Consider the following 15854-nt stretch of genomic DNA (forward strand, 5'->3'; position numbering starts at 1 on the left):
TGTAACTAGATATGTCTAAATGTAAAACACTACAGTAACTAGATATGTCTAAATGTAAAACACTACAGTAACTAGATATGTCTAAATGTAAAACACTACTGTAACTAGATATGTCTAAATGTAAAACACTACAGTAACTAGATATGTCTAAATGTAAAACACTACTGTAACTAGATATGTCTAAATGTAAAACACTGCTGTAACTAGATATGTCTAAATGTAAAACACTACTGTAACTAGATATGTCTAAATGTAAAACACTGCTGTAACTAGATATGTCTAAATGTAAAACACTACTGTAACTAGATATGTCTAAATGTAAAACACTACTGTAGCTAGATATGTCTAAATGTAAAACACTACTGTAACTAGATATGTCTAAATGTAAAACACTACTGTAACTAGATATGTCTAAATGTAAAACACTACTGTAACTAGATATGTCTAAATGTAAAACACTACTGTAGCTAGATATGTCTAAATGTAAAACACTACTGTAGCTAGATATGTCTAAATGTAAAACACTACTGTAACTAGATATGTCTAAATGTAAAACACTACTGTAACTAGATATGTCTAAATGTAAAACACTGCTGTAACTAGATATGTCTAAATGTAAAACACTACTGTAACTAGATATGTCTAAATGTAAAACACTACAGTAACTAGATATGTCTAAATGTAAAACACTACTGTAGCTAGATATGTCTAAATGTAAAACACTACTGTAACTAGATATGTCTAAATGTAAAACACTGCTGTAACTAGATATGTCTAAATGTAAAACACTGCTGTAACTAGATATGTCTAAATGTAAAACACTACTGTAACTAGATATGTCTAAATGTAAAACACTACTGTAACTAGATATGTCTAAATGTAAAACACTGCTGTAACTAGATATGTCTAAATGTAAAACACTACTGTAACTAGATATGTCTAAATGTAAAACACTACAGTAACTAGATATGTCTAAATGTAAAACACTACAGTAACTAGATATGTCTAAATGTAAAACACTACTGTAACTAGATATGTCTAAATGTAAAACACTACTGTAACTAGATATGTCTAAATGTAAAACACTGCTGTAGCTAGATATGTCTAAATGTAAAACACTACTGTAACTAGATATGTCTAAATGTAAAACACTACTGTAACTAGATATGTCTAAATGTAGAACACTACTGTAACTAGATATGTCTAAATGTAAAACACTACAGTAACTAGATATGTCTAAATGTAAAACACTGCTGTAACTAGATATGTCTAAATGTAAAACACTACTGTAACTAGATATGTCTAAATGTAAAACACTACAGTAACTAGATATGTCTAAATGTAAAACACTACTGTAACTAGATATGTCTAAATGTAAAACACTACAGTAACTAGATATGTCTAAATGTAAAACACTGCTGTAACTAGATATGTCTAAATGTAAAACACTACAGTAACTAGATATGTCTAAATGTAAAACACTACAGTAACTAGATATGTCTAAATGTAAAACACTACTGTAACTAGATATGTCTAAATGTAAAACACTACAGTAACTAGATATGTCTAAATGTAAAACACTACTGTAACTAGATATGTCTAAATGTAAAACACTACTGTAACTAGATATGTCTAAATGTAAAACACTACTGTAGCTAGATATGTCTAAATGTAAAACACTACTGTAGCTAGATATGTCTAAATGTAAAACACTACTGTAACTAGATATGTCTAAATGTAAAACACTGCTGTAACTAGATATGTCTAAATGTAAAACACTGCTGTAACTAGATATGTCTAAATGTAAAACACTACTGTAACTAGATATGTCTAAATGTAAAACACTACTGTAACTAGATATGTCTAAATGTAAAACACTACTGTAACTAGATATGTCTAAATGTAAAACACTGCAGTAACTAGATATGTCTAAATGTAGAACACTACAGTAACTAGATATGTCTAAATGTAGAACACTACTGTAACTAGATATGTCTAAATGTAAAACACTACAGTAACTAGATATGTCTAAATGTAAAACACTACAGTAACTAGATATGTCTAAATGTAAAACACTACTGTAACTAGATATGTCTAAATGTAAAACACTACTGTAACTAGATATGTCTAAATGTAAAACACTACTGTAACTAGATATGTCTAAATGTAAAACACTACAGTAACTAGATATGTCTAAATGTAAAACACTGCTGTAACTAGATATGTCTAAATGTAAAACACTGCTGTAACTAGATATGTCTAAATGTAAAACACTGCTGTAACTAGATATGTCTAAATGTAAAACACTGCTGTAACTAGATATGTCTAAATGTAAAACACTACTGTAGCTAGATATGTCTAAATGTAAAACACTACTGTAACTAGATCTGTCTAAATGTAAAACACTGCTGTAGCTAGATATGTCTAAATGTAAAACACTGTTGTAGCTAGATATGTCTAAATGTAAAACACTGCTGTAACTAGATATGTCTAAATGTAAAACACTACTGTAACTAGATATGTCTAAATTAGTGCTGTCAGGCGATTACAAAAATTAATCTAATTAATTACAGGATTTGTAATTAATTAATCTAATTAATCGCATTTTAATCGCATAACCATTCTATGCCTGATATTCTATATTCTATAATCATATTTCAAATTGCATGTGTCCGGATGGCAGAATTCAGTACTGTATCTACAAAACCTTCTGTTTAATCATCTTCCATCTATTAATTTGCTTAGATTTTTCAGGTCTGGTCAATTTGACCATAGTGTTATTCACAGTCAAAGATAAAAAAAAAATGTTTATTGATATTCTCATTTGGTTCATTACAATTGACTCAAGCCTAGAAACAGACAGTCTTTCTGACACTGGGAATACATTCCCTGAGATCCATAGATGTCCCTAGAATCACATACCAAGAACATGCAAATGGACCATATAAAAAAAAGTCTGTAATGTGTATTCTACGTTCTTATGGAATGAATGAGATAAAAAAAAATATACAAAAAAAAAATATATAAAAAAAAGAAATTGTAATTAATTTTGAGTTAATTTTCATAACGCGATAATTTGCTGTGTAATTAATTAATCTAATTAACGCGATAAACTGACAGCCCTAGTCTAAATGTAAAACACTACTGTAGCTAGATATGTCTAAATGTAAAACACTACTGTAGCTAGATATGTCTAAATGTAAAACACTGCTGTAACTAGATATGTCTAAATGTAAAACACTGCTGTAGCTAGATATGTCTAAATGTAAAACACTACTGTAACTAGATATGTCTAAATGTAAAACACTACTGTAGCTAGATATGTCTAAATGTAAAACACTACTGTAGCTAGATATGTCTAAATGTAAAACACTACTGTAACTAGATATGTCTAAATGTAAAACACTACTGTAACTAGATATGTCTAAATGTAAAACACTACTGTAACTAGATATGTCTAAATGTAAAACACTACTGTAACTAGATATGTCTAAATGTAAAACACTACTGTAACTAGATATGTCTAAATGTAAAACACTGCTGTAACTAGATATGTCTAAATGTAAAACACTACTGTAGCTAGATATGTCTAAATGTAGAACACTACTGTAGCTAGATATGTCTAAATGTAAAACACTGCTGTAGCTAGATATGTCTAAATGTAAAACACTACAGTAGCTAGATATGTCTAAATGTAAAACACTGCTGTAACTAGATATGTCTAAATGTAAAACACTACTGTAACTAGATATGTCTAAATGTAAAACACTGCTGTAGCTAGATATGTCTAAATGTAAAACACTACTGTAACTAGATATGTCTAAATGTAAAACACTACTGTAACTAGATATGTCTAAATGTAAAACACTACTGTAACTAGATATGTCTAAATGTAAAACACTACTGTAACTAGATATGTCTAAATGTAAAACACTACTGTAACTAGATATGTCTAAATGTAAAACACTACTGTAGCTAGATATGTCTAAATGTAAAACACTACTGTAACTAGATATGTCTAAATGTAAAACACTACAGTAACTAGATATGTCTAAATGTAAAACACTACTGTAACTAGATATGTCTAAATGTAAAACACTACTGTAACTAGATATGTCTAAATGTAAAACACTACTGTAACTAGATATGTCTAAATGTAAAACACTGCTGTAACTAGATATGTCTAAATGTAAAACACTACTGTAACTAGATATGTCTAAATGTAAAACACTGCTGTAACTAGATATGTCTAAATGTAAAACACTGCTGTAACTAGATATGTCTAAATGTAAAACACTACTGTAACTAGATATGTCTAAATGTAAAACACTACAGTAACTAGATATGTCTAAATGTAAAACACTACTGTAACTAGATATGTCTAAATGTAAAACACTACAGTAACTAGATATGTCTAAATGTAAAACACTGCTGTAACTAGATATGTCTAAATGTAAAACACTACTGTAGCTAGATATGTCTAAATGTAAAACACTACAGTAACTAGATATGTCTAAATGTAAAACACTGCTGTAACTAGATATGTCTAAATGTAAAACACTACAGTAACTAGATATGTCTAAATGTAAAACACTGCTGTAACTAGATATGTCTAAATGTAAAACACTACTGTAACTAGATATGTCTAAATGTAAAACACTACTGTAACTAGATATGTCTAAATGTAAAACACTACTGTAACTAGATATGTCTAAATGTAAAACACTGCTGTAACTAGATATGTCTAAATGTAAAACACTACTGTAACTAGATATGTCTAAATGTAAAACACTACTGTAACTAGATATGTCTAAATGTAAAACACTACTGTAACTAGATATGTCTAAATGTAAAACACTACTGTAGCTAGATATGTCTAAATGTAAAACACTACAGTAACTAGATATGTCTAAATGTAAAACACTGCTGTAACTAGATATGTCTAAATGTAAAACACTACTGTAGCTAGATATGTCTAAATGTAAAACACTACTGTAACTAGATATGTCTAAATGTAAAACACTGCTGTAACTAGATATGTCTAAATGTAAAACACTACAGTAACTAGATATGTCTAAATGTAAAACACTACTGTAACTAGATATGTCTAAATGTAAAACACTACTGTAACTAGATATGTCTAAATGTAAAACACTACTGTAGCTAGATATGTCTAAATGTAAAACACTACTGTAACTAGATATGTCTAAATGTAAAACACTGCTGTAACTAGATATGTCTAAATGTAAAACACTACTGTAGCTAGATATGTCTAAATGTAAAACACTACTGTAGCTAGATATGTCTAAATGTAAAACACTACTGTAACTAGATATGTCTAAATGTAAAACACTACAGTAACTAGATATGTCTAAATGTAAAACACTACTGTAACTAGATATGTCTAAATGTAAAACACTACTGTAACTAGATATGTCTAAATGTAAAACACTGCTGTAACTAGATATGTCTAAATGTAAAACACTACAGTAACTAGATATGTCTAAATGTAAAACACTGCTGTAACTAGATATGTCTAAATGTAAAACACTACTGTAACTAGATATGTCTAAATGTAAAACACTACTGTAACTAGATATGTCTAAATGTAAAACACTGCTGTAACTAGATATGTCTAAATGTAAAACACTACAGTAACTAGATATGTCTAAATGTAAAACACTACTGTAACTAGATATGTCTAAATGTAAAACACTACAGTAACTAGATATGTCTAAATGTAAAACACTACAGTAACTAGATATGTCTAAATGTAAAACACTACTGTAACTAGATATGTCTAAATGTAAAACACTACTGTAACTAGATATGTCTAAATGTAAAACACTACTGTAACTAGATATGTCTAAATGTAAAACACTGCTGTAGCTAGATATGTCTAAATGTAAAACACTACTGTAACTAGATATGTCTAAATGTAAAACACTGCTATAACTAGATATGTCTAAATGTAAAACACTACTGTAACTAGATATGTCTAAATGTAAAACACTACTGTAACTAGATATGTCTAAATGTAAAACACTGCTGTAACTAGATATGTCTAAATGTAAAACACTACTGTAACTAGATATGTCTAAATGTAAAACACTGCTGTAACTAGATATGTCTAAATGTAAAACACTACTGTAACTAGATATGTCTAAATGTAAAACACTACTGTAACTAGATATGTCTAAATGTAAAACACTACTGTAACTAGATATGTCTAAATGTAAAACACTACAGTAACTAGATATGTCTAAATGTAAAACACTGCTGTAACTAGATATGTCTAAATGTAAAACACTACAGTAACTAGATATGTCTAAATGTAAAACACTGCTGTAACTAGATATGTCTAAATGTAAAACACTACAGTAACTAGATATGTCTAAATGTAAAACACTGCTGTAACTAGATATGTCTAAATGTAAAACACTACAGTAACTAGATATGTCTAAATGTAAAACACTACTGTAACTAGATATGTCTAAATGTAAAACACTGCTGTAACTAGATATGTCTAAATGTAAAACACTGCTGTAACTAGATATGTCTAAATGTAAAACACTACTGTAACTAGATATGTCTAAATGTAAAACACTACTGTAACTAGATATGTCTAAATGTAAAACACTACTGTAACTAGATATGTCTAAATGTAAAACACTACTGTAACTAGATATGTCTAAATGTAAAACACTACTGTAACTAGATATGTCTAAATGTAAAACACTACTGTAACTAGATATGTCTAAATGTAAAACACTGCTGTAACTAGATATGTCTAAATGTAAAACACTACAGTAACTAGATATGTCTAAATGTAAAACACTACTGTAACTAGATATGTCTAAATGTAAAACACTACTGTAACTAGATATGTCTAAATGTAAAACACTACAGTAACTAGATATGTCTAAATGTAAAACACTACTGTAACTAGATATGTCTAAATGTAAAACACTGCTGTAACTAGATATGTCTAAATGTAAAACACTGCTGTAACTAGATATGTCTAAATGTAAAACACTACAGTAACTAGATATGTCTAAATGTAAAACACTACTGTAACTAGATATGTCTAAATGTAAAACACTACAGTAACTAGATATGTCTAAATGTAAAACACTACAGTAACTAGATATGTCTAAATGTAAAACACTACAGTAACTAGATATGTCTAAATGTAAAACACTACTGTAACTAGATATGTCTAAATGTAGAACACTACTGTAACTAGATATGTCTAAATGTAAAACACTACAGTAACTAGATATGTCTAAATGTAAAACACGACTGTAACTAGATATGTCTAAATGTAAAACACTACTGTAACTAGATATGTCTAAATGTAAAACACTACTGTAACTAGATATGTCTAAATGTAAAACACTACTGTAGCTAGATATGTCTAAATGTAAAACACTACTGTAACTAGATATGTCTAAATGTAAAACACTACTGTAACTAGATATGTCTAAATGTAAAACACTACTGTAACTAGATATGTCTAAATGTAAAACACTACTGTAACTAGATATGTCTAAATGTAAAACACTACTGTAACTAGATATGTCTAAATGTAAAACACTGCTGTAACTAGATATGTCTAAATGTAAAACACTACTGTAGCTAGATATGTCTAAATGTAAAACACTACAGTAACTAGATATGTCTAAATGTAAAACACTACTGTAACTAGATATGTCTAAATGTAAAACACTACTGTAACTAGATATGTCTAAATGTAAAACACTACAGTAACTAGATATGTCTAAATGTAAAACACTACTGTAGCTAGATATGTCTAAATGTAAAACACTACTGTAACTAGATATGTCTAAATGTAAAACACTACTGTAGCTAGATATGTCTAAATGTAAAACACTGCTGTAACTAGATATGTCTAAATGTAAAACACTGCTGTAGCTAGATATGTCTAAATGTAAAACACTGCTGTAACTAGATATGTCTAAATGTAAAACACTACTGTAACTAGATATGTCTAAATGTAAAACACTGCTGTAGCTAGATATGTCTAAATGTAAAACACTACTGTAGCTAGATATGTCTAAATGTAAAACACTACTGTAGCTAGATATGTCTAAATGTAAAACACTACTGTAACTAGATATGTCTAAATGTAAAACACTACTGTAACTAGATATGTCTAAATGTAAAACACTACTGTAACTAGATATGTCTAAATGTAAAACACTACTGTAACTAGATATGTCTAAATGTAAAACACTACTGTAACTAGATATGTCTAAATGTAAAACACTACTGTAACTAGATATGTCTAAATGTAAAACACTACTGTAGCTAGATATGTCTAAATGTAAAACACTACAGTAACTAGATATGTCTAAATGTAAAACACTACTGTAACTAGATATGTCTAAATGTAAAACACTACTGTAACTAGATATGTCTAAATGTAAAACACTACAGTAACTAGATATGTCTAAATGTAAAACACTGCTGTAACTAGATATGTCTAAATGTAAAACACTACTGTAGCTAGATATGTCTAAATGTAAAACACTACTGTAACTAGATATGTCTAAATGTAAAACACTACAGTAACTAGATATGTCTAAATGTAAAACACTACTGTAACTAGATATGTCTAAATGTAAAACACTACTGTAACTAGATATGTCTAAATGTAAAACACTACTGTAACTAGATATGTCTAAATGTAAAACACTACTGTAACTAGATATGTCTAAATGTAAAACACTACTGTAACTAGATATGTCTAAATGTAAAACACTACTGTAACTAGATATGTCTAAATGTAAAACACTACTGTAACTAGATATGTCTAAATGTAAAACACTACTGTAACTACGATGAATTGGAAATGGGGGACCCTGGTGGAAACAAGACGAAAGTCTTTCTCTGGTCTGCATCCCCTTAACAATTGTATGTATTGAGCTGTACTGCACTGTACCCATTCTGCAATCTGTTAATAAAGTTTTCATTCATTCATTCATTCAACTAGATATGTCTAAATGTAAAACACTACTGTAGCTAGATATGTCTAAATGTAAAACACTACTGTAACTAGATATGTCTAAATGTAAAACACTACTGTAACTAGATATGTCTAAATGTAAAACACTACTGTAACTAGATATGTCTAAATGTAAAACACTACTGTAACTAGATATGTCTAAATGTAAAACACTACTGTAACTAGATATGTCTAAATGTAAAACACTACTGTAGCTTGATATGTCTAAATGTAAAACACTACTGTAACTAGATATGTCTAAATGTAAAACACTACTGTAACTAGATATGTCTAAATGTAGAACACTACTGTAACTAGATATGTCTAAATGTAAAACACTACAGTAACTAGATATGTCTAAATGTAAAACACTACTGTAACTAGATATGTCTAAATGTAAAACACTACTGTAACTAGATATGTCTAAATGTAAAACACTGCTGTAACTAGATATGTCTAAATGTAAAACACTACTGTAACTAGATATGTCTAAATGTAAAACACTACTGTAGCTAGATATGTCTAAATGTAAAACACTACTGTAACTAGATATGTCTAAATGTAAAACACTACAGTAACTAGATATGTCTAAATGTAAAACACTACAGTAACTAGATATGTCTAAATGTAAAACACTACTGTAACTAGATATGTCTAAATGTAAAACACTGCTGTAGCTAGATATGTCTAAATGTAGAACACTACTGTAACTAGATATGTCTAAATGTAAAACACTACTGTAACTAGATATGTCTAAATGTAAAACACTACTGTAACTAGATATGTCTAAATGTAAAACACTACTGTAACTAGATATGTCTAAATGTAAAACACTACAGTAACTAGATATGTCTAAATGTAAAACACTACTGTAACTAGATATGTCTAAATGTAAAACACTACTGTAACTAGATATGTCTAAATGTAAAACACTACTGTAACTAGATATGTCTAAATGTAAAACACTACTGTAACTAGATATGTCTAAATGTAAAACACTACTGTAACTAGATATGTCTAAATGTAAAACACTGCTGTAGCTAGATATGTCTAAATGTAAAACACTACTGTAACTAGATATGTCTAAATGTAAAACACTACTGTAACTAGATATGTCTAAATGTAGAACACTACTGTAACTAGATATGTCTAAATGTAAAACACTACAGTAACTAGATATGTCTAAATGTAAAACACTACTGTAACTAGATATGTCTAAATGTAAAACACTACTGTAACTAGATATGTCTAAATGTAAAACACTGCTGTAACTAGATATGTCTAAATGTAAAACACTACTGTAACTAGATATGTCTAAATGTAAAACACTACTGTAGCTAGATATGTCTAAATGTAAAACACTACTGTAACTAGATATGTCTAAATGTAAAACACTACAGTAACTAGATATGTCTAAATGTAAAACACTACAGTAACTAGATATGTCTAAATGTAAAACACTACTGTAACTAGATATGTCTAAATGTAAAACACTGCTGTAGCTAGATATGTCTAAATGTAGAACACTACTGTAACTAGATATGTCTAAATGTAAAACACTACTGTAACTAGATATGTCTAAATGTAAAACACTACTGTAACTAGATATGTCTAAATGTAAAACACTACTGTAACTAGATATGTCTAAATGTAAAACACTACAGTAACTAGATATGTCTAAATGTAAAACACTACTGTAACTAGATATGTCTAAATGTAAAACACTACTGTAACTAGATATGTCTAAATGTAAAACACTACTGTAACTAGATATGTCTAAATGTAAAACACTACTGTAACTAGATATGTCTAAATGTAAAACACTACTGTAACTAGATATGTCTAAATGTAAAACACTGCTGTAGCTAGATATGTCTAAATGTAAAACACTACTGTAACTAGATATGTCTAAATGTAAAACACTACAGTAACTAGATATGTCTAAATGTAAAACACTACAGTAACTAGATATGTCTAAATGTAAAACACTGCTGTAGCTAGATATGTCTAAATGTAAAACACTACTGTAACTAGATATGTCTAAATGTAAAACACTACTGTAACTAGATATGTCTAAATGTAAAACACTACAGTAACTAGATATGTCTAAATGTAAAACACTGCTGTAGCTAGATATGTCTAAATGTAAAACACTGCTGTAACTAGATATGTCTAAATGTAAAACACTGCTGTAACTAGATATGTCTAAATGTAAAACACTACAGTAACTAGATATGTCTAAATGTAAAACACTGCTGTAGCTAGATATGTCTAAATGTAAAACACTACTGTAACTAGATATGTCTAAATGTAAAACACTGCTGTAACTAGATATGTCTAAATGTAAAACACTACTGTAACTAGATATGTCTAAATGTAAAACACTACAGTAACTAGATATGTCTAAATGTAAAACACTGCTGTAACTAGATATGTCTAAATGTAAAACACTACTGTAACTAGATATGTCTAAATGTAAAACACTGCTGTAACTAGATATGTCTAAATGTAAAACACTACTGTAACTAGATATGTCTAAATGTAAAACACTGCTGTAACTAGATATGTCTAAATGTAAAACACTGCTGTAACTAGATATGTCTAAATGTAAAACACTACAGTAACTAGATATGTCTAAATGTAAAACACTACTGTAGCTAGATATGTCTAAATGTAAAACACTGCTGTAACTAGATATGTCTAAATGTAAAACACTACAGTAACTAGATATGTCTAAATGTAGAACACTACTGTAACTAGATATGTCTAAATGTAAAACACTACTGTAACTAGATATGTCTAAATGTAAAACACTACTGTAACTAGATATGTCTAAATGTAAAACACTACTGTAGCTAGATATGTCTAAATGTAAAACACTGCTGTAACTAGATATGTCTAAATGTAAAACACTACTGTAACTAGATATGTCTAAATGTAAAACACTACTGTAACTAGATATGTCTAAATGTAAAACACTACTGTAACTAGATATGTCTAAATGTAAAACACTACTGTAACTAGATATGTCTAAATGTAAAACACTGCTGTAACTAGATATGTCTAAATGTAAAACACTGCTGTAGCTAGATATGTCTAAATGTAAAACACTACTGTAACTAGATATGTCTAAATGTAAAACACTGCTGTAGCTAGATATGTCTAAATGTAAAACACTACTGTAACTAGATATGTCTAAATGTAAAACACTGCTGTAGCTAGATATGTCTAAATGTAAAACACTGCTGTAGCTAGATATGTCTAAATGTAAAACACTACTGTAACTAGATATGTCTAAATGTAAAACACTGCTGTAGCTAGATATGTCTAAATGTAAAACACTGCTGTAACTAGATATGTCTAAATGTAAAACACTACTGTAACTAGATATGTCTAAATGTAAAACACTGCTGTAGCTAGATATGTCTAAATGTAAAACACTACTGTAACTAGATATGTCTAAATGTAAAACACTACTGTAACTAGATATGTCTAAATGTAAAACACTGCTGTAGCTACTGTCCAGATGTTGCTACACGTCAACATGCAGGAGGCGGGGAGCTTGTTAGCTTGTTAGCTTGTTAGCTTGCTGCGCAGCCTCTCTGGAGGATCAGTAACCTCCCTCTCTTCTACTTGCAGTCTCTCCCTCTACTCCAAGGGAAGTCCGTGGCCATGATATTTGAGAAGAGGAGCACCCGGACCAGAATGTCCACTGAAACAGGTGTCCCGTGTTCTGTCTCGCATGCCAAGGAGTTTAGTGAAGCATCTATAATATCAACCCTGGGGAATCTAGTTCTGTCACACACACCACGGATCTCTCAGTGGTGTGTGTGGTGATTAGTTGGGGGAAGTCGTCAGTATTTAGTGTTCTAAACGGAGGTACACGTGGATGCTCAGGCTTGCTTATGTTTTAACCCTTTCACTGCCACACGACCGCCGGTTAAAGGAAAACTCCAACATTTTGGGAAATTTGCTTTTTTAACATCTTCCCTGGAGTTAGACAAGAAGATACATACCTTTTTCGTCTCTCTGGATGCATTGGGCTTAGGGAACGCCTGGACCGTTAGCCTAGCTTAGCTCATCACTGGAAGTGGGGCAGACATCTAGCCTAGTTCACTACAGTCAGGAAATATACTCCAAATACAACTCCCAAACGTTTGATTGATTCATTGAAAACTTTATTAACAGATTGCAGAATGGGTACAGTACAGTACAGTTCAATACATACAATTGTTAAGGGGATGCAGACCAGAGAAAGACTTTCGTCTTGTTTACATCAGGGTCCCCCATTTTAAATTCATCATAACATATATAACATACACGACATACAGATAGACAGTACTGCTTCATCTATACATTTATGACATATCAGATTTGCAAATACAGTACTGTTTGTGATACCAAAAGAGTCCAGAAAAGAGAGTATATACATTTGACGTAGAAACTGTACATTGGAGGGTAGGTGGGGGGGGTGGGGGGGCTGTACATTGGAGGTGGTTGGGTGGGTGGGGTGGGACACTGTACACCTGTACAAGCAAAACTGTACATTGGAATATTGACAAAACCATACTTGGTCATTTACTGTACATTGGGTTGGGTTTGGACATTTACAGGGGCCAGTTTCGAATTGCAGTCTCCCGTAGGTGTTCTTTGAGAGTGTTTTTGAAAGTGGGTAGTGATTCACATTCCTTTACAGCTTTGGGTAGGGCGTTCCACATTGATGGAAACGTGTTTAGTCCCTTGTTTGAGCCGAATCTGGGTTTAACATGATTTGTGGAGCTCCCTCTGGTGTTGTGATCGTGGTATTCACTGACCTTTGGGAAGTATTTTGACATGTACATGGGTACCTTAGTGGTGTAGTGTATCTTGTAGAACCGAAGAGAATGGACTCTGTTTTGCCCATGTGTAATGATAGTTTGTTATCAGCGAGCCATATGCAGATTTTGCCTAGTTCCGAGCTGAGGGTTTTTTCAACCTGCAACTTGTTCCTGTCAGAGACCAGCAGGGCTGAGTCGTCCGCAAACAGGAACAAGTTGCAGTCACAAGCTGACGACATGTCATTTGCATAAATTAGGAACAGTAGTGGTCCTAGTATGCTTCCTTGTGGAACACCACAGCTCACTGTGAGGGGGGGGGATAGAGTACCGTTTACCTCCACCATCTGTTCTCTCCCCTCCAGGTAGGATTGCATCCAGCTCACTGATAGACTATCAAAACCAATTGCTTTTAGCTTGTCAATCAGAATGGAGTGATTGACAGTGTCAAAGGCTTTTTGTAGGTCCAGCATGACCATGCCGCAGTATTTGCCCGCGTCTACCTCTTGTTTGATGTGGTTCCTGTAAACATGTCGTTCCTGTAAACATGTTGTGACCTGTGTATTTACCACATCTCCCAGTCACACAAGTCACACGAGTCTCCAAGTCACACGAGTCCCAGTCACACAAGTCTCCCAGTCACACAAGTCTCCCAGTCACACAAGTCTCCCAGGCACATGAGTCTCCCAGTCACATGAGTCTCCCAGTCACATGAGTCTCACAGGCACATGAGTCTCCCAGTCACACAAGTCTCCCAGTCACACAAGTCTCCCAGTCACATGAGTCTCACAGGCACACAAGTCTCACAGGCACATGAGTCTCCCAGTCACATGAGTCTCCCAGTCACACAAGTCTCCCAGTCACATGAGTCTCACAGGCACATGAGTCTCCCAGTCACATGAGTCTCCCAGTCACATGAGTCTCCCAGTCACATGAGTCTCACAGGCACATGAGTCTCCCAGTCACATGAGTCTCACAGGCACATGAGTCTCCCAGTCACATGAGTCTCACAGTCACATGAGTCTCCCAGTCACATGAGTCTCACAGTCACATGAGTCTCACAGTCACATGAGTCTCACAGGCACATGAGTCTCCCAGTCACATGAGTCTCCCAGTCACACAAGTCTCCTAGACACACAAGTCTCCCAGTCACACAAGTCTCCCAGACACATGAGTCTCACAGTCACACAAGTCTCCCAGACACATGAGTCTCACAGGCACACAAGTCTCCCCGCCACAGTCTAATTAGTCCCGCCACAGTTGTATAATGAACCAAAAAATATATATCATTTTTTACTATTTTTTTAAATATAAAGTTTGCCAATAGGGATGTATCGGTAGTATTGGCAGTGGTAGTAGTCGTAATAGTAATCCACTATATTCTTTTATTTTCTAAAAAATAAACCAGTTCTCCACTTAAAGGAAAACTCCAACATTTTGGGAAATTAGCTTATTGAACATCTTCCCTGGAGTTAGACAAGAAGATACATACCTTTTTTGTCTCTGTGCGTGCATTTAGCTTTGGGAACAGTCGCTCCGTTAGCGTAGCTTAGCTTCATCACTGGAAGTGGGGGAGGACAATAGCCTGACGTTCCCTTACAGTGTATACAGTCACCAAATACACTCCAAATACAACTACAAAACGTTCATGTAAACATGTTGTGACCTGTGTATTTACCACGTGGAGAAATAAAAAATAATTGAATTAGACAATTACGTTTTCTAAGCAAATATACTCTGAATAATTTTTTGCCTAAGCACTCGTCTCTGCGCGCAGTCAGTGATTTCTACGTGAAGCCGTAAACTAACTTTAGGTTAGTTGTAACGTTAGTTTAGGTTCGTGTTAACGTTAGATAATGTACAAAATAAATGTTTTCCGCTGCTATAAATGTTGCACTTTTATTTTGAAAACCCCAGAAAGGAAGTCATTATATTTGCTTTAGTGACCATCCGGTTCTGTGTTAGCTCCGGTTAGCTACGTGCAGTAGTTAGTATTATATTATCAATACCAG

General features: G+C 32.0%; 1 protein-coding gene across 1 annotated transcript in view; it reads left to right on the top strand.

The window, feature by feature from the left end:
• The window catches only part of otc (ornithine transcarbamylase), a gene marked incomplete at its 3' end in the record, with an annotated part of 83458 nt that overhangs the window by 33423 nt on the left and 34181 nt on the right, over positions 1-15854 (top strand). Inside the window, exon 3 of the mRNA XM_084314075.1 lies at positions 12668-12749. Within this exon, the coding sequence (XP_084170201.1) occupies positions 12668-12749 (82 nt within the window). The remainder of the gene's footprint in view (positions 1-12667; positions 12750-15854) is intronic.

Source organism: Notolepis coatsorum (assembly GCF_963971535.1).
Source record: "Notolepis coatsorum genome assembly, chromosome: 5".
Lineage (NCBI taxonomy): Eukaryota > Metazoa > Chordata > Actinopteri > Aulopiformes > Paralepididae > Notolepis > Notolepis coatsorum.